We start from the raw sequence: 19,191 nt of genomic DNA, 5'->3' as shown, positions 1-19,191 counted from the left end.
CCAGGATCGTGTCGGTTTTGCTTCAGGTTAGGTAAAAAATGTGCGGAAAACCTAAATCTTTTTTTTCTCATGAAATTTGAACTTCATATAATATTGAGACCAGAACAGTTTTGTAGAGTAGTATATAGATTTAATTCAATTCATTTTCCTTCGATCAAGTTGACCATGTGCTCTCTCTTTTTGTAATAATTTCAAACTTTTTAGTAGGTGTGAAATAGTCAGTCCCAAATTACCGTTTTCCTAACTTTTTATGATTTTTAACAAAAATACACAACAGTCGAAGAAGCTGAATTAAAATCGTTGAAAGGTAAAAACAAGTCCAAAATTGATATATTATTTCTTTTTACACGTAGATATTCACAGAAAGGAAAACATATTTCATACGGGAAACCTGACACCTTTATCCATTTCTAATGTCTCTTGGAAGACTTCGTATCAATTTTCAACGTTATTATCCAGGCACTTTCATGTCTTTTTCAATGCAAAAAACTTGGTTTTAGTTGTGCAGTTAACTTAACAATGCAAGCTAGGGAGGGGGGGGGGGGAACCAAAATATTGGAATTGAATGAACCATTCATGTATATTTAATAATATTGAATAATTAAAAAACACCTGCATAAATATCCTGGGAAAAAGTAAAGTACGACCAACGTATACCTGTATACAGTATGTATATATACATGTAAGGTTATCTGTTACACATTTATCTTCGCCTCCAAGCATAGACTGGTCCGCTGTCATTGATTACGTCATGGAGCCCTGTCAACTTGTAACGTCACACAGAGAATAACAGCGGGACACCCTAGCCGTTGCTTACTTGAAATGAGGTTTAATATTTAAGTTATTTCTTCTAAACCCAAATTCTACATAACAATTTTGTTTTCATCAACCGCGGAGTTCCAATTTGAGGAGTGATGGGGTACAAGAGGCGGAGCTTGGTATGTTAATTTTAACCTCTAGTAAGTCTTTTTGAAATGTCATTATTTAATTAACTATGACTAACAGCTATATTAAACCACAATGGCCAATGCTTACCAATGAACATACTGGTATATAGACACAACACACAGGAAACGCGTGGAATGTTTTCTGAGTGTTTGATTTATCAAAATAGATTAGCATTTAATGCATCACGGTGTTTCATCAGAGGCACACTTCTAATAGGGTAGTGAGTATTGGATAGGTATAAATTATATATGCTAATGTTCTGTTTAGACAAACTCTGCTTTTACCCTATTCGTGATCATTGTAATAACCTTCGACTCTCATATATCTATATTCATTAACATTAAGAATATATCACGTAATTAGCTTTGAGGTGTCTTATCGAATGTTTCTAGACTCAACTGGCGATAAAATTAATTGACTTTATAATTCAGTCATATGCAGGAATCTAGCGGTCCAAGTAGGTGTGGGGGAAGGGGGGTCAAAACGTTCGGACCCCATGAAAAATCAGACTTGGATCTAACAGGGAGCGAGACTCTATTAGATAGTTTTTTGTAAATATGATATTGTTTAGTCACAGGTGCTCGGGAAAAACTACTGCATTACTAGTACATTTACGTAATTATATTACCATCGTTTTACGTCAATCGGAAAATAATCTCTGCAGTCGGATCAATCAACTGCTGTTGAGGCGAGGCCTTGCAAAAAATGGGGTCATGCTAATTTTGAGGTCGAAAGTGAGGTCAACCCCCATCTGAGACCGGGTCGCGCTGTATAGGATTTAGAGTATCCACTTTACGATTAGGACACCTTCAGGAAAATACGTTTATCAATAAGCTCAGTACCGACTGCTTGTATAATTTATCGTCGGTAGGGGAATAGGGAGAACACTATTTATCATTCTTAGCCTTTTAAAAGTTCTTGAAATATTGATGTGTGCAATTATCCGATGCCAAGTGAAAACCATAGTCGGATATTTTCTCCCCAGCATCACGGAAGTCTTGATACAAATCTTCCAATCAAGTGATGTACGCAAAGGAATTCGGTAAACATTAACTTTCAAAACATCAGATAAATCAGACATGTCCCACCATTTACCGGTAGTGACGTTTTTTGACGCTGTTGGTGGCTTTGACAATTGTCCGACAAAAGCACAAGTACCATTACTGTTTATGGCAGAGAATGAATTGCCGTACATCATAGGTCAGATAATTAATTAATCTGTCTACTGCGGTAATTCCCATCAAGATAATGTCCTAGGTATTAAAATCTTGCTAAAGTATTTTAAATCTCTCAACAAAAGCACGAATACCATTATTGTTCAAACCTTTGTGTTTGAACTCTCGTCTGGACGTTGCTCGACCTTATAAGCCACGCGTGTAGTCTGTTTGACAGAAGACCCTTACAATATCAAAGAGACCTTTACATCCAACGCATCTAAACATAACCCCAGGCAATCTCTTGTAATTCATTAGAGAACCATTAAATAGTGCAACTAAGCAATTATTTATTGAAACTGTGCAATTGTTATTTTTCAATGGTGTTTCGGATCTAAAAGGCGAGCAAGTAAGGTAAAGCATGCAACATGTGGTCTATTTCATTGTAAAATAACAAGTAATTGTTTTCCTAGAAAGTTTCATTTTAAACGTTATGGTCACTAGCTAATTAAAGCTAAAATACATAGGAATCCTTATTCAAAAGATACAGCCATATACATGATTATGTATAAAATGATACATAATTAATATGCGTGTACATGTATTTTACATAGAAATATTTAAAATCATGTTTTGTTTCAAAATAAAATGTACTTATCAACCTCCACTAGCGCGTTAAATACACACTTGTGATTTGGTTAAAGCTGCATGAAGCCTGAATGCTTTGTTTTGTGCACAAAGACGTCTTCAGATTTAGAATGATTTATGGGTATGATAGGTACTAATAGTTGATACACTAGCGTACGTTGTATGTTCCTTCTAATTTAATTAGTCGTCCCTGATGTGCTTCAGATTTCCTTGTCTCTTAAATACAATGCAGTCGAGTCGTTGAATATTACAAGACAGATCGCCGTTACCTAGGCGATATATAGTCAAAACCAAACTAACAGAAATCGAAATTTGAATAAGACCGAGACAATTAAGTAATAACAATTCACTAAAATCAATAACAACAAAAATTTTAAAAAGATGTATTTTGCTTGCTAATCCGAACGACTTTCATAACCGCGTCCGAATTGTTTTCATTCTGATTAAAATCAGATCCTTTGATCCGCTCACGAAGATCGAAGGATCTGATTTTAATCAGATTGAATTATTCTTGTATTGTACATGTATATGCTGGTCCGCTGCACTCTATGCGTTAAACGTCAATAAATATCAATTATAGTAAGATATACTTCTAATCTGGCATTCAATATTTCTTAACAGGAACGTAGCATCAGGGGGGCCTGCCCCCCCCCCCCACACACACACTTTTTCTCGCAGCAACAATTTTTTATCATGGAGTTGCCCCCCCCCCCCCCCCGCCCCACTTTTTTAGGAGTATGTAAATAAATTGATATGAAAATAAGGAAATGAGGAGTAAAATTGAAGTTATATAGTACGCCCCCCCCCCCCCCTTCACCCCCACGGATTAGGATTTTGAAGATTTTGGGAAACTTTTTTTTTTTTTTTTTTGCTTGCTTGTAAAGATTTTTTGGATGAGTCTGCCCCCCCCCCCCCACTTTCAAAAACGATGCTACGTGCCTGCTTAATACAACTTGAAGGCTTACATAGTAGATGGACTGATAACTCCGATCAGAGAAGTTTATACTGTACATGGGAATTATACAGAAACGTTGTCTCCATGTGGCGAGAAAACAGTAGTTCCCAGTAGGCTTGCCAGCAAACCACATTGAACCTCGGTGATACGTTTTCTTTTTAGACGTTTATGTCATTTATATTTATGTTTCATGAGGTGCTCATCCTTTTAATGCTCCCAATAATCTTATTAAGCAAAGATGCCCTTCTGACGTCTATTATAGAGTGTTATTGATAGTGGCTCAGAAAGGAATAGGGCCACACAGCATCTGGAGTTAATTCTCGACGTCCTCTCCAGCTCTCGGCATGTAACGGGACAACAGGTAAGTGCATAATCTTCAGAGATTTCTTTTCTTGATACTAGCCTGTCTTATAAAGATGTAGAAAACTTTATTTTGATAACATAATCATGTTTATTTCCTATGCTGTACATAAGGTTCTAAGGTACCCATATAATATTGTGCTTGTAAATATGTAGAAAACTTTATTTTGATAACATAATCATGTTTATTTCCTATGCTGTACATAAGGTTCTAAGGTACCCATATAATATTGTGCTTAGGTGGTCGAATAGGTCCCACAACGCTTAGATAAGAGTTCTCAAATTTGATGCCAATTGTGAAATTATATTGAATTGTGAAATTGTAAAAAAAAAAAAGAAAAGAAAAAAAGACACCGCCCTAGCTAAGAATGTGATTTTTATATTCTCGTTGAAGGTTAAGGATTCTTTCGTGGTAAACTGGGCTGCATAATAACTTCTCAAATAAAATCTGCGCTATAAAAACATCGATACTCCTCGCGGATAATCGTAGATGCTACTTTAACGTTGTATAATATAAGTGTATTATACAGGAAGTTAATTCCAGCTGAGATAAGTACAAAATTAGTTCAGTGTAAGAGGCTTCCGCAAGTGAACCTTAAACTTGACATGGGTTTTCTGATAGGTTGTCTTTTGAAAGTTTAAAATCATTCTTATTTACTTGCGGGTCTTTCTAAAATAATAGAATGTTAATTGTGATAATACTTTTTATACAACTAGATTTTGATCCGTGCGTGCACGGGTTGACATTGCATATCTGACATTTACGAAATAGGTACATCGACACAGTTTATTATTGACGTTTGCATAACAACGCTATAAGCCTAAAATAATGGTATTAATTTCACTATACTTTCCTTAGTTTGATAAATCTAACTGTGTCTCGTGAAAGGCACTCACCACAGTTAGAATACCTCCCTTATACCCGTAATGTAGCAGAAACGGAACGATTTTGGAGAAAGTTAATGAAGTTGCCTTGAAAATAACAGTCAAATTCATCACAACAAACCTTTTTGAGAGTGCAAATACCTTTTAACTAAAAATTTTAATCCATAGAATGGAAGAATTCAACATCTTTTCACCAACGTACACATATTTTCTTTGTAAAACTGGGTCCGTAGGACAGTATTCATTTTTACGATAAAACATATTCTATCTTCACTCTTCTAACAAATATATAGTGTAACTTTTTTTGCATGTAAACAAATATATTTTGTCATCACGAAGACAAAAGTAAGTACTTAGTTGAAAGGTATATTTGCTATTTTATACTTTCTCTCATAAGAAATCATTAATTTATATGAACAGAATATAAAGCAAAAGTCCAATGAAAATTTACCCGTATATGTATTATCATTTCTGAGTTTATTCATGCAGATGTGATATTGTGGAAACATAAACTAAAGATCCCGTTAGCGTTAATGTATTGCGCAAGCGCAAGATTGTAAAATCCAAAAAATCCAGGTGTTTTCCGGGATTTTATGAGGAATTTTCGTTGATTATTAATTAGCGAAGCTTACCTGAGAAAAAATAAAAACAAATTGGTAATCTTCAAGTACCAATGATGTTTAAAATATACTAAACAAAAGACAGTATTCTTCCGATTTCTCGGTATTAAAGACCAAAAATTCGAGTCTATTATTTTAATATAGTAGTATAGATTAGTTGCATGCTATAATTTGGAATGTCTGATAGTAATTTAGATGCCACTATAACTTAGTTAATCTCACTGTTGCGTCACCAACAGTTCATGCTTTCTACAAGTATTAAATATGTTTGTAAAAATCTCAATGCTTCATAAAATCAGTTGTATAAATAAATGTCTAAATGCCACTAAATATTTGGATGGTCAATGAAGTTTTATTGCTTTTTCCTACACACGAAAGAACCCGACACTCTGTATATAAATCTAATGAATGCCTTCAAAAAACAAAATAAAACATGACTTAAGTAACAAAAAAGTTAGACTTGTCATAAAGCGGTACCGATAGACTTTAGAACATTGTTATATACATGTACCAAAAGAGTGTCTGTGATAAACAGACGGAGTACACTCACACACTCTGAGGTCAATGGGTCAAGCGAGCTATGTAAGTGTACATGTACGTCTCCTTAAGTCCGCTCCTACCCTGGCCATGACCTTACATGTGGAACCAATCAATGACCGGAATCAGTATACGCGTTCTGTTGGTATACAGTTACTATGCGCGGTACATGTACGGTGCCAACACTAATTTGCGACATGCTATTGTCCTCGTGCCATCATTTGGACTGCGTTCAAGGTCGTAGCTGCTACGTAGGGCTACGTAGTTGAACGGAAAGCTAACCTAACCACTACGTAGATATTCGTAGCCTAAATATTTTATGCTAAGCATCAAATTCAAGATGGCCACCTTAGTTACCACTTTGTTACAAACACGAAATCTAATTATATAGTGATATTTTATTCCTCCTTTAAGTTATAATGAATCTTAACATGTATATTTCCGCTTGAAATTAACAAATTATGTCAATGTAATAAGTCTTTAGTTGAATATTTCCAACTTCAAATCAGACACCTAGCGGCTAACCTAGCGGTCCGTTCAATAAACCTAGATATCTACGACCTAGCGGCTAGGCTAGCAGCTACGATCTTTAACGCAGCCCTGGTCAACCAATGATATGCTTCTGAGAAGTCGTTCTCTGAAGATTGCATATAAGACATCTGTAAGTCTATCTTAATTACGTATGGGTATTTTTATTTTTTTTAATTTTTTATTGTATTAAAAACTGTAAAATAAATGTTCTCTAGCTTATTGTAATGCTACTAAACAATGTACCTTTGTGTGAAAGATTTGCGAACAGCTGGAAAAGGTCTATTGAATCGCAATGACATTGTCTACGGTATTAAATAAATAAAGGACTGCCAGTGAACTCATAAACATTAATCAATGCGACCGAACTCGATTTCATATTGTACTATACTGCATAATTTTTTCTTACAGATCTTACTATAGATTATGTCTGGTTACTAAAAACAAAGATATTTTTTCAGGGTCTAGGATCATATATATTAGACTTAGGGTATCTCAAATTCTCAATTGTTTTGTATCATTTAAATATGTATATATAAAACATACTTCAACAATACAAATAAAAGAGGGGTTAAATGTTTGTCTCTTTGAATTATAGCGCATTTTGTCTTTTTTTTTTTGGATTGAACTTCATGGACAATATTTTTCGCCTGAGCGATAAACTTTTTCATTTTGCATGATCTTTTTGAACTAAAATTGGCCATTTTTGAAATGCTACAATTTAATGAGCCTTCTTTCAACAGTAAAAATCCGGTTAATGAAAAAGTGAAAATGGCTTGCTGCTGCCAAAAGGGTACTCCTAATATACGGATATCTCTTCCTTAAGTTTTCAATATAGAAGTGCTTTGCATATGAATTTTATATATAAGAGATGTGCATATTATTTGGATTATTATTTTATTTTTTTGGCAAAAATCAGCAGCTGTTGAACTTGTTTATAGCAAACTCCTGTTGTATGAATAACTCCTTCTAGAAAGTTGTTGTTTTGCAGATCAATTGTACCTATATCAGAGAATCCATTTTTTCTTGGATTTTGATTTTTAATAATTTATGGAAAAAAAATATTTTGCCAAAAAAAAACCAAAAACAAAGTTCAACAGGTGTTGTTGAACTTTGTTTTGGGGGGTTTTTTTGGGGCAAAATATTGTATACACTTTACAGAGTACCCCATTTCTCGTGATAGGTACATGTAGTGTCGGGGTTGACAAATGGATTATGGATACTGTTCACACAAAAGAAAACCAGGTTTTCTGTCACATTAACAATGCTTCTCTTGTTTCAATTAAGAGCTTCATTTTCAAATATCAAAAAATTTTTAAATATATTAGTAAGACAAATTAAATTCAAGAAAAGATGAACTTCAGAGGTAGAATTCTTGCAAACTTTGGCTAAAGCAATTTCAAACTTTTATAATTGCATGGCTTTACGCTGAAAGTCGGTCAGGCTCGAATCTTTTCTGGAAATATACTTCTTAAACAGGGTTTACATAATATATCTCAAGCAAACCACAAGATATTAAAAAATCCTAGATTACATTTTGAATATTTTCCACAATACTTGATAAACAAATGAAGGAGACCTGTGAATTTGAGATGGTTTATCCTGGTTTGGCGTTACGGACCGCAGCGACTTTTTTAACTTTCTTTTTATTGCGTAAGACATACAGCTCATTGCAGACTTGGGGCTATTAACAATGAGCCGCCTCGTAACAAATCAAACAAACTGACAAAATCAATAGGCTTATTGTGCAATAAGTACGCACGAATGCACAAGCATCATAAGCATTACATTTTGTGCAGTGAGTAAGCACGAAAGCACAGACATGCAAAACAAAATAAACTAAATAACATTGAGATGGTGACCATACTAAAGGACCCTGCTTAAATAATGGACAATAGGATTAAAAGCAATTCAGAGAATTTTACTTTGACCTTGACCTAAAAGTTAGAAATTTTCCAGCTGGCATAAAGCATTAAATTATAAAGAGATCTGCTATGACTTTCACATTGACTTGGTTCAAATTATAAAATCACTGCACACCATTAACCTAAACGCTGTGTTGATGCGAAGTAGGAGCCAAATAGGGCCAGGTGGAGAGTATATATATGCTCTGAAAAAAAATTGCGTGATTCAATATGACCTTGACACTTGACCTTCAAATATCCATCAAGCTCACTACATACCCTTTGATCGTAAGCACTCTGTGAGTGAAGTTTGAGCCAGATTGGACCAAAGGGAGAAAAGATATGCTCCAGACAAGGGGGTTTCATATAATAATCCTATGACTTTCATATTTGACACTGAAACTTGGTTCAAGGTCCCTGTAAACCCATTACCCTAAAGCTCTTCTTATGTGAAGTATGAGCCAAATATGTCTAAGTGGAGAGTATATTTGCTCTGAAAAAAGAATTTTTGGGTGATCCATTATGACCTTGACCCTTGACCTACAAACTTCATTTACGGTCACTGCACACTCTTTTACCATAGGCACTATGTGAGTGAAGTTAAAGCTAGAACGGACGAAAGGGAGAGAAGATATGCTCCAGACAAGGATTTTTCATATAATTCTGCTGTGACCTTTACATTTGACCTTCGAAATTGGTTCAAGATCACTGCACACCCATTACTCAGAAGCTCTATTGATGTGGAGGATGAGCCAAATAGGGCTAAGACAAGTGGAGAGTAAATATGCTCCGACAAAAGAATTTTTGCGTGATCCAATATGACCTTAACCTACAACTTAATTCAAGGTCACTGTATACCCTTCGACTCTGTGAGTGAAGTTTGAGCCAGACCAAGGGGAGAGCAGATATGCTCCGGACAAGGATTTTTCATATAAATCTTCTATGACCTTCAGCTTCGATTGAGAAACATGATTCAAGGTCAGTGCACACTCTTTACCCAAAGGCACTCTGTGGGTGATGTATGAGCCAAATTGGGCCCAGAGGAGAGAAGATATGCTCCGGACAAGATCTCGGACCGACAGACGAATGGACAGTCGGAAGGACGGACGGACAGACTGATTACTCTGGGCCCTATTTAACAAATATATGAATATTCTTGTGCAAATGGTATGCAGAAGGTGACTATTGAACATTAAATTTTGTGCAAAAAATTAGCACGAATGCACATAAAAATAACATGTCAGATTCCAAAACGTTCTTGTGCAGTTGGTTATATTAACATAATCATTCAATACATAAATTTTATTATACTGCTAGAAGTAGCTATGTTTTAAAAATAGAGCTCGCTATTAAATAATTGCACAGTTGCGTTGTTATTTAAAAAAAATAGGAAAAGAAAACATTTTTTACGACATCCCTCTTGTAATTAAAAAAGAAACTATTATTATAGACAAAACGCGCTTTTTATCTTATCGATTTTTTTGGAAGAAAAAGTTGAACTCGGCATTAAAGATGAAAGTTTGTTGATGGTTTGATAACTTTAAAAACATCTTATACAGATTCCTACAGTTTACTTCAACTAAACTAGGTTAACATACAGGTAAATAATCATAATAATAAACAAATTATTATACACACGGAGCCTGTATATATCGATGTATATCAATCAAACCCAAACACATTTATGACACCTTTTGCACCTAAGAATACTTGTATTTGATCGAACTCAAAGTTGCGTGTCTAATAATTAACTGAATGTCCCTTTGCTATTAACGTTATTACAAACATGTTTTGAAAATGGTTCTTCATTTAGAAAAACGCTTTATTTATGAAATGTCGCTTGAAAACTGTCAATTATTAATTGGCCATGTAAGTGGTTCTAAATGGGTTTTAGCTGAAACGCGATCTTCCAATTTACCGATTTCAATGTACAGTAAACCTCGGTTAAAGCGAGGAATATGCACTGTGTTACTTTATCTATATCCGCAATTCATAGTGTGGATATACATAGATTTAATATTCTCATTTATTTTTGATGTAATAGTTAATCATTGCTATTAATCACGTTAAACGAAATAAGATATTAACAAGAACAGAGGAGCAAGATTTATTTTTGAATCGTAGTTCAAACCCTGCAACTTTCGATTACAAAATTCTTCTAATAAGAGACTCGGTTCAATCACAAAAACTAGAATTTCAATTCCAATTACGACATTAGCTGCTGGTCTTGTAGTTTGAGTACATGTATGAAATTTTAATGATGTTTGTAACCAAAAAAAATGAAACTTTTTTTATATCAAAAAAACATATAAGTATTGACATTTTTATGAGCACCCTTTGAAGATTGGGCGATGAAAGAAAAAAAATTAGTATCACTCAAGACAAAAAAATCCAGGAAAGATGAAAAGAATTTCAATACCCACAATCAATACAGAATAAAAAATTAAATATCCAAATAGCCCGTTACCAACGCTATCAATTGTACTAGTGTTTTATTTCCGATCGAATACGCGAGTTCGAGTTCTTATAGTCCTTAAACAAGCAACACGTGTACGAGATTTTGAGTTTAACATATCCATCGCTACAATTGTATACTGTAATCATTCTGATCCTGGTTATTATGAATCCAAGCGTTTATCTAAAGCGCTTCTCCAAATTGATCTCTTGTCACCGAAATCATTTGATGTTTTGCTGACGTCCATGTATAGAATCGCCGGCTATTTTTGTAATTATTTCCCGAACTTAAGAGGTAAGATTAAATTTTGCTGCTATTTTAAGAGACTACGAAATATTCTATAAATTGAATGATCTTGCTGTAGCACCCGAGATACACGTACATGTAAGGTGTTGCACATTGATCTGTACATAAATGTATGGGCGCGTCATAGCGGTATTGCTCTGTCTTTATTTTACAATAAAATGTCTACCATGAAATAGTTATGTGTTTCAAGCAAAGATGCTAACACTACGAATTAATGACAAAAATAAACTTTAATTGTTTAATTAAATTTTGATTTTTAAAAAGTTGAAAATCAATAAACTGACACATGTACTAGTAGTCAGAATCACACTTGGTTCAGATAATTCGTGAATTTGATACTTTCCCTTTCGGCTTTAAATCGTTCTCCCATTTTTAACATCAAAATCAATTGCCTTTCATATTTTACAAGAGTCCATGTTAATTAAAAGAGCGGGGTGTGGAAAATAATTTTTAAAAATTCATTCTTGTGGCCTTCTTTATATTATGAATAAACGGGGTTTTTTTAACAAGAAAAATATATTCCTATTATACATACACCTGGTAACAAATTATATTTATTCAACTTTTGTTGGACCTGAAATTGACATGTTATAAGAGATTTAATAATTTCTTTATATCCAATTTCGCGCATATTTAAAAGCTTAGCCTTTAAGAAATGACAAAAGTCCTGACATGACTTCTGTCGTGACGTAATTCTGTGGCAAGCTCGCGCGGAAATATGCAATCGCATCCAATCATTAACACCCAAATAAGATAATATTCAAATGAGCTGACAATGTAATGTGTTTGTTTTCATTTTTACAGCTCATCCGAAGCTGACAAGACAATGAGCAACATCACAGAGCCGTACAGCGTCGTTGTCAATTCAACGCAAGCCGTAACGAGCAGCCCTCCGCAATCCCTGGAAGACTTCATCGAAATCCTGTGCAACAATTACATCGCACCTGTTATCTGTGGAATCGGGATCATCGGCAATATTATCAACTATGTCGTCTTATCTAACAGGAGACTGAAGAAAGGATCGTATCTTTACCTGAAGGCTTTGACCTTGTTTGACCTAATGGCCCTGGTGTTTTCCATCCCCTACATGGTTGTGGGGGTCCGAAGTTCGGATTACTTCTGGATGTGGTACTCAGTGTACATATTCTTGCCCATGGTGAACTTTTTCACCGCGTGCAGTGTTTGGATTACTGTTGTCATGGGGATCGATAGATTTATCTTCGTCAAATGTCCGACCTGGTCCCGCCGGAGGAACTGGAAGTTGAAAACACAGATCAAAATTTTCGCAGTTATAACTTTCTCCATGATCATATGTGTTCCAAAATTTTTCTGCTACGAAATTATCGAAAACGGACCGACAGCTCGGATCCGGGACTCTGAATTCCGCCACAGTCTGTTCTTCCGGTACACTGAGATAGTATCTACCGGCGCCCTCCACTTCTTTCCGTTAGTCATTTTGTCCGTTGTAAATACATACCTTGTGAAGAAACTTCAGTCGGCCCGCGATATTAAAAAGGAGATGAAGTCGTTGAACTCTGAACACGAGACGGAGTGGCAGAAGTCTCAGCAGACCTTTACCGTCACCCTGGTCAGCATAGTCATCTTGTCCATCATCTTCATCCTCCCGGCGTCCATCGTCGACGTGGCGACGTTTGCCGATCCTACTTTTACCCACCTTCGGACAATGAGAAACTTGTCAAATCTGCTGCTGTGGTGTAACTTGTCGTTTAACTGTTTCTTGTACTGTATATTCAATAGACAGTACCTCAAGGTTCTGAGGTACGTAATCGACAGAGGTTGTGACCGTGTGAGGCGCTCGCCAACACGGTCCACCGATTTTCAGATGGCGTAGAATTTTTCATGGAAATGTTTTTTTGTGACTATCTAGACTCTCTTTATACAATGTTGCCTGTTGCGTTTTTCTTACAGAAATAGAGCGATCGACAATTTCTAATTTGAGATAAATAAAAATTTGGAAACCGATTCTAAATACAGAGACATATTCTTTATATCATACAAAGGGAATATATGATTGTGTAAAAACTGTAAATGGTACAAATAGAAACAGAGGGATTTATCAAGGTCTTTGTATTGTTAACGTTTGGCCAATTACCTCCCCGCCCGTTTTAGGTTTTTTTTTTTCAAAAATCGCCCAAAATTAATTGAATTATAGTATTTATTAGTTGTCTTGATGTTAAAGAAAACTTCACTTCATACAAGAAGTTGAGACACGTGGAACCAATACTTTGCCATTTCACGAAATGAATGAATCAATAATAGAGTGCTTAATAAATAAAAATCATACACCATGTAAATACTGTTTCACCCTAAACACTGATTTTTAAAAGAAATATTTACAATACTGTTAATTAATGTTAGCTGTAGAAATTTAGATATTTCATAAGAACGTTTTCCAACTATTGGACTGTTGTAACATAAGTTTTAAGCATTTAAATGTTAAGACAAAAATTATACCCATGAAAACTTTATTTTAAGTACAGGTATGAGAAAGTTCAAATGCAAACCAATCCATTCCCAAAAATTGTGTTTTCATACAAACGCGAACTATCGGTTAAGACATAATTTTCCCAAGATCCTTGCAAAATTTCTAACAAGTCCTTGTAAAAGTTTACTTTTATAACGGACTCACTGACAGGTGATATAAGAGTTTCATTGTAACGTCTTGTGATGCTATATTTATCTGAAACCACCGAACAATCTCCTACAGATGCAAAGTTAACAAAAAAAAAAACAAGATATTCTATCGATGTTTGCGTTTTGGAATTTTGGCAATCACTGTATTAAAGCGAGCAAAAAAGAAAAAAACAAACAAACAAACCCTAAAACAGAAAAGACCACACGATTTTAGGGAAAGTGCTACAGACGATTATAGGGAAAATGCTATAGAACGACTAACGAACGAGCATCTTGCAACCCATGTGCGAGAATTGATCATGAACTGTAGACCAGCTTTTGTTTCGTTATACCAAAAATGCCATTAAAATGTGTTTATCCTTTTCACATAGGTGTCTACAATTCATTTCCTACTGTTCTGTCTTGCTTCATATAAAATTTTGGTCTGGTTTAATAGATAGAACTTTATTTTTCTATTTTGTCGTCTTTTGAATGATCGATGAGAATCAAATATCGTCCCTATTTTGTACATTATCAAATGATAGAATTACGTGACTTAATATTTTGTCGTCTTTTGAATGATCGATGAGAATCAAGTATCGTCCCTATTTTGTACATTATCAAATGATAGAATTACGTGACTTAATATTTTAGACGGACTAACCCAAAGCAAATGTTTTACAAAATAATAATATCTATCGAAACGAGGAAAAGAATTTTATGAAAAAATACGATAAATATTTTATAAAGAAAGAAAAAGGAAAATGCAAGACTTAATCATTTTGATGACCGATATTTAGTGTATTAGATATTAACATCGTTCTCAAACTTGATAAGGGACGAAATAACGTTTTACCCTTAAATGTAAAGTTTGATTTGTAATCAAATTTTGTATTTTATATTCCCATTGAAATATAGTTTAAGTGATCGAGAATAAAGCCTATTTTCATACAGTACATACTAAATACAACAATCCTTTAGGAGCGTACATAAAATTAATTATTATATTTGATTATAATAGTTTAGGAAATTATTAGGCGATTGGTGCACCTTTTACAATTGATCATTATGATATAGAGTTTTTTATATATATTATTGATTTATTTTCTTTTTTTATATATTCTTGCAGATATTTCATTTTTACTTTTCATGCATATACATTCTAAGACTTGATATGCATATGTTTTGAAACACTACGTATTGAATAAAGTTTTTATAACGATTTAATGCATTTATTGGTTTGTCGCTTGATGATAAGAAATTATAAAGGTTCAACGCCAATTTTGAACAGGACATGGGTTCAGCAAATGCATCCGTTAATAATATACATTTACCTTGAATCCTCAAAGAAGTGTGCTCCCGTTTTGCTCACATTTGAAGTTTTGGTATCCAGCAATGAAAATGTTCCCGTTTTGCTTACATTTAAAAATATGGCATCGATACATGAATTTAGTATTGGAAAATACACTGTTAAATGCAATTAATTCAAATTCATGTGATAAATAAACCACTGTATCGAAAACGAATTGGAAGTAGCTCAGAATATAAATAGACAAAGATAAACTCTTGGGCCTAAACAAGTAGCGTGTAGGCTCCATTTCTAACCTCTGCAAATTGTGATTGACTTAAGGTTCTCAAGTCCTCAGCCTCAAAGTATTTTTTTCATCATTAAAACGTTATTTATCATTCAAACTTAATGAAATAAAATGAAATGAAATTATTTGATGGTATCCATCCATTTTATGAAGTTATTGCAGTTTTGGCCACGATGGATATAATGGAATAGATATATACAAGTTTAGATCAAATTAGTTTGAAAAAAACGGTTGTACCTGTGCATCGGTGTCTCAATCTCCTCTTTCTTTATGAAGTTCCGGATAATTTAGAGTCATCGAACATTGCTGAGGATCGGAGATTATAAAATGCTGCCGTGTTCGATTATTACAGAGTGTCCCAGAATATCTGATACCATTTGAAATTCCTATAAAATAAATAACAATTGACCAAAAATTGTAAATTGTGATTAAAAAAGGAAACTCTTTTAATGTTTTCCACAAAAAATTGGGAGAACAATGTACTTTTATTAGAATTATGATGTTACAAAACAGCATCATATTTCTTTGATTGAATTGAATTTTTATCAAGATAAATTAGATACGAGAGCAGGCATCTTCCGTTTTAAACTGTATTACAGGAATTACGAAAAAAGAATACCCTGGGGAAATTTAAACCAACTCAACAAGCAACAGATTCTTTCAATTGTTAAAAGATTTGAGAAAATGGGATCCATACAGTGGCTGTTGTTAGGAATTTTAGTAATTGACTTGAGGCTGTCAATGAAAAAAAGGAGGACATTTGGAGCACTTTCTTTAAATTTGCATTGTTTCTATAAACAATGCTGAATTTGTCGTAAACGTTTGGATGTTTGTCAAATTTGTTGAGCGAAAATTTACACCATTTAATCGTAATTTTATACATTTATAAAAATGCTTTACATTTTGATTTTATTTTGGTCAAATAGATTTAATCAAAAGTTATTCAAAGAGTAAACGGTATCAGATATTCTGGGACACCCTGTATTTTTGCACTTTACATAAAGGAGGTGCTGTGAAACCTGGTTTATTTAAGGAATGAGGAATCATTCTTTGAGCACTATGATGTGATATAATACGGTCGGGGTGATCAATTGATGGATTTGATCATGCACAGCCGTATTTGATGACCAGATACTATTCAAAGAATGATTTCTTATTGATTATATTTATATGATTTTCAGTAATGGTACGATGAAATATTAAAATTGTCATTGATGAAATGTATTGGAGTATACATTGTACAATACAAAACCGATTCGTAATATTCCACAGACAAGGACACTGGAAAAATATTTTGTTTTGGTGAAATTTATACCTTAATTGTTATTAGTCCAGATGATGGTTCTATGACAGGAGCTATGGTTATGCCAACAATTACTTCTCCATAACAAGGTAACCGATAAATAAAAAACGGATCATTAATTCAGAAGTGTGCAAAACGACCCTAAAAGCTCTATTTTTTTTTTTAATTTAATCTATCATGATTTCATTTTAATATTCTTGCCGATTGAAATGAAATCATATTATTAATTTCTGTGGTAATATATAACCCTTCCAACACCAATGAAATCATATCATTTATTTCTGTGGTAATATAACCCTTCCAACACCAAATAAAACGTTTGAAAATATATATCTGCTTCAAAATCTATTTTACTTATTATTTTATATTCAGTTTGCGTACCTTATCAATACTGAATGGCAAATCGCTTCAATTATGTACCTTTTTTTTTCATAATATCATTTTTCCTGTAAGGGGACAAAGTCTTTTAATCCAGACAAAATAGAAAGCCCTTCACAAAAAAAAACATATTTTTTTAGAATTAGATAATGGTTAAATACACCAATATTGACAGTTGAACTAAGTGATTTAAATCTCAAAAATCCTTGCTGAACATACACCAAACTTGGTGCACATGTTATTGAAACTAAACTGATGGATTAATGGAGAGATTTATAGACAGACAAAACAGATAAATATGTCCACAAGGTACTGGCATGATGAATAATCCAGACGCTTTAGACGATTTTTGTTTTCCTGTTAACAGCATTGGGGTTTTCTTTTATGTGCCACTGAGGTATTTAAATGCAACGTTTAGGTTACAAATTTTTAGAAACAAAATTACGATATACACTAGGTACTTTAGGGTTTTCAATGCAAATTGTTTCGTTCTTCATTTCCTCTTTTTGAACCGATACATTCCTGGCTTTACAGTAATTTTATTAGTATTAAATTGCATTTAAAAAGAAAGGATTGCAGGAAATTTCAAAAAATTGTTTAAAATTGTTAAATTCGTAAACGGGTTTAAAAAAAACGACGCATCTTACAAAGTAAAATCGTTTTTTATGGTAAAATCTCAGACATTGATAAAATAATGATTGCAGATATTTACACAATATAAAGGTTTTATTTTAAAGCAGTCGATGGTCACTAATAGCCAAGTTCTGAAAATATAAAGATAAACAACTAAACACGTCCGGATAAAACCCCTTAAGTCCGTTGAAAATAATTACAACAAACTCAAATTCAACAAACTGTGTAAAACGCTGCTTCTAATCTGAAATTTAAACTTTTTCTCTTTCTAATGCACAAATTTTTGTTTATAAAATCTTATAATTCGTTTATATCAATCTACATGATTGTACGCTAAATCAATTAATATTGTTGTTTTAAATTGTGCGAGTCACAATCGCTAACAGCTCATGTATCATCGTATGAAGTTTCAAATCCTCATCAACATAGCTAGACACAAGTGTGACATAAAGACAAAGGTGAGATAAAACCTTGATATAATTGATGATTCTATCACACCATTTGTTTCATCCGATCTGTTATTTTATTGCCATTCTATCGACGATGTCTGCGTATTAACAGATGAAGGAAGCCTTTAGACGAAGTGTCAGGGAGAATAACTGGATGATCAACAGACAGAATCAGAAGCTTGTAAACTATCAGCTGCCGAAATCACACCCTAGGGATTAACCGGATAATCCCCACAAATCCCTAACCTCAATTAGCGTTCCAATTCGTGGCGGTCTACATCTGATTCATTGACAACCATCTTTAGTTGTTTTTTGGATTTCTGAATCCTCTTGAACTTTTGTATCCATTCTCTTCTCTGTTCAGAACTATTAGACCATTTCCCGTGTGCACCTTTGATGTAAAATCATTTCTTTGCAATTTTTATGTCTAATGCGTTCCGGATTTCTCCCAAAGATCGCCAGTAGACTAAAAAGGTGATGGAAATGACTGCTGAAGGATTGTGGAACAATGGAGGAATTTCCTAAAGGGGCAATGAAGCACAAGTTATGGTGATTTGAAATCGATCTCTTCACAAAGGTGTTTAAAGAAATTGTGCAATTTTTTAGTTCCATGTAACAAGATCTCAAGACGAGTGATACGAACCCGGGTTCTTTCAAGCGACGTCGCGCACGATACTGGTCTTATTAATGTATGGTAGTAAATGTTCTACGATCACATTATGTCTGTAAGTCGACCAACATGTAAGAAATATAAGTAGCAATTGTAAAAAGTGTACATCTTCATTTGAATAACTCAATCATTGTTTTAAAAAAAAAACATTTTGCAGAATTTGAATGTGATTTTTAGTACCTTTTCAGCTACATGTATGCCTATAAATTTGTCGTTTATTGCATGCAAA

The 19,191-nt window shown here is 33.9% G+C and overlaps 1 protein-coding gene across 2 annotated transcripts; it reads left to right on the top strand.

The window, feature by feature from the left end:
- Positions 1-3,735: 3,735 nt before the first annotated feature.
- Positions 3,736-15,150, top strand: LOC128168230 (probable G-protein coupled receptor B0563.6). 2 transcript variants are annotated; one of them, XM_052834417.1, is made up of 2 exons: positions 3,736-4,066; positions 12,105-15,150. In XM_052834417.1, exon 2 carries the CDS (start codon positions 12,127-12,129, stop codon positions 13,150-13,152), a length of 1,026 nt encoding a protein of 341 aa, XP_052690377.1. In that variant the 5' UTR covers positions 3,736-4,066; positions 12,105-12,126; the 3' UTR covers positions 13,153-15,150. The 2 variants fall into 2 exon arrangements, with proteins under 2 accessions (XP_052690377.1, XP_052690378.1); XM_052834418.1 differs by lacking the exon at positions 3,736-4,066 and adding an exon at positions 11,137-11,288.
- The last annotated feature ends 4,041 nt before the right edge of the window (positions 15,151-19,191 follow it).

Source organism: Crassostrea angulata, chromosome 10 (assembly GCF_025612915.1).
Source record: "Crassostrea angulata isolate pt1a10 chromosome 10, ASM2561291v2, whole genome shotgun sequence".
Lineage (NCBI taxonomy): Eukaryota > Metazoa > Mollusca > Bivalvia > Ostreida > Ostreidae > Magallana > Magallana angulata.
This window is presented reverse-complemented; position numbering and strand designations above follow the sequence as displayed.

Bases quoted from the DNA above. Each gene is read 5' to 3' on its own strand.
- LOC128168230 (XM_052834417.1), top strand. From the start codon at position 12,127: ATGAGCAACATCACAGAGCCGTACAGCGTCGTTGTCAATTCAACGCAA.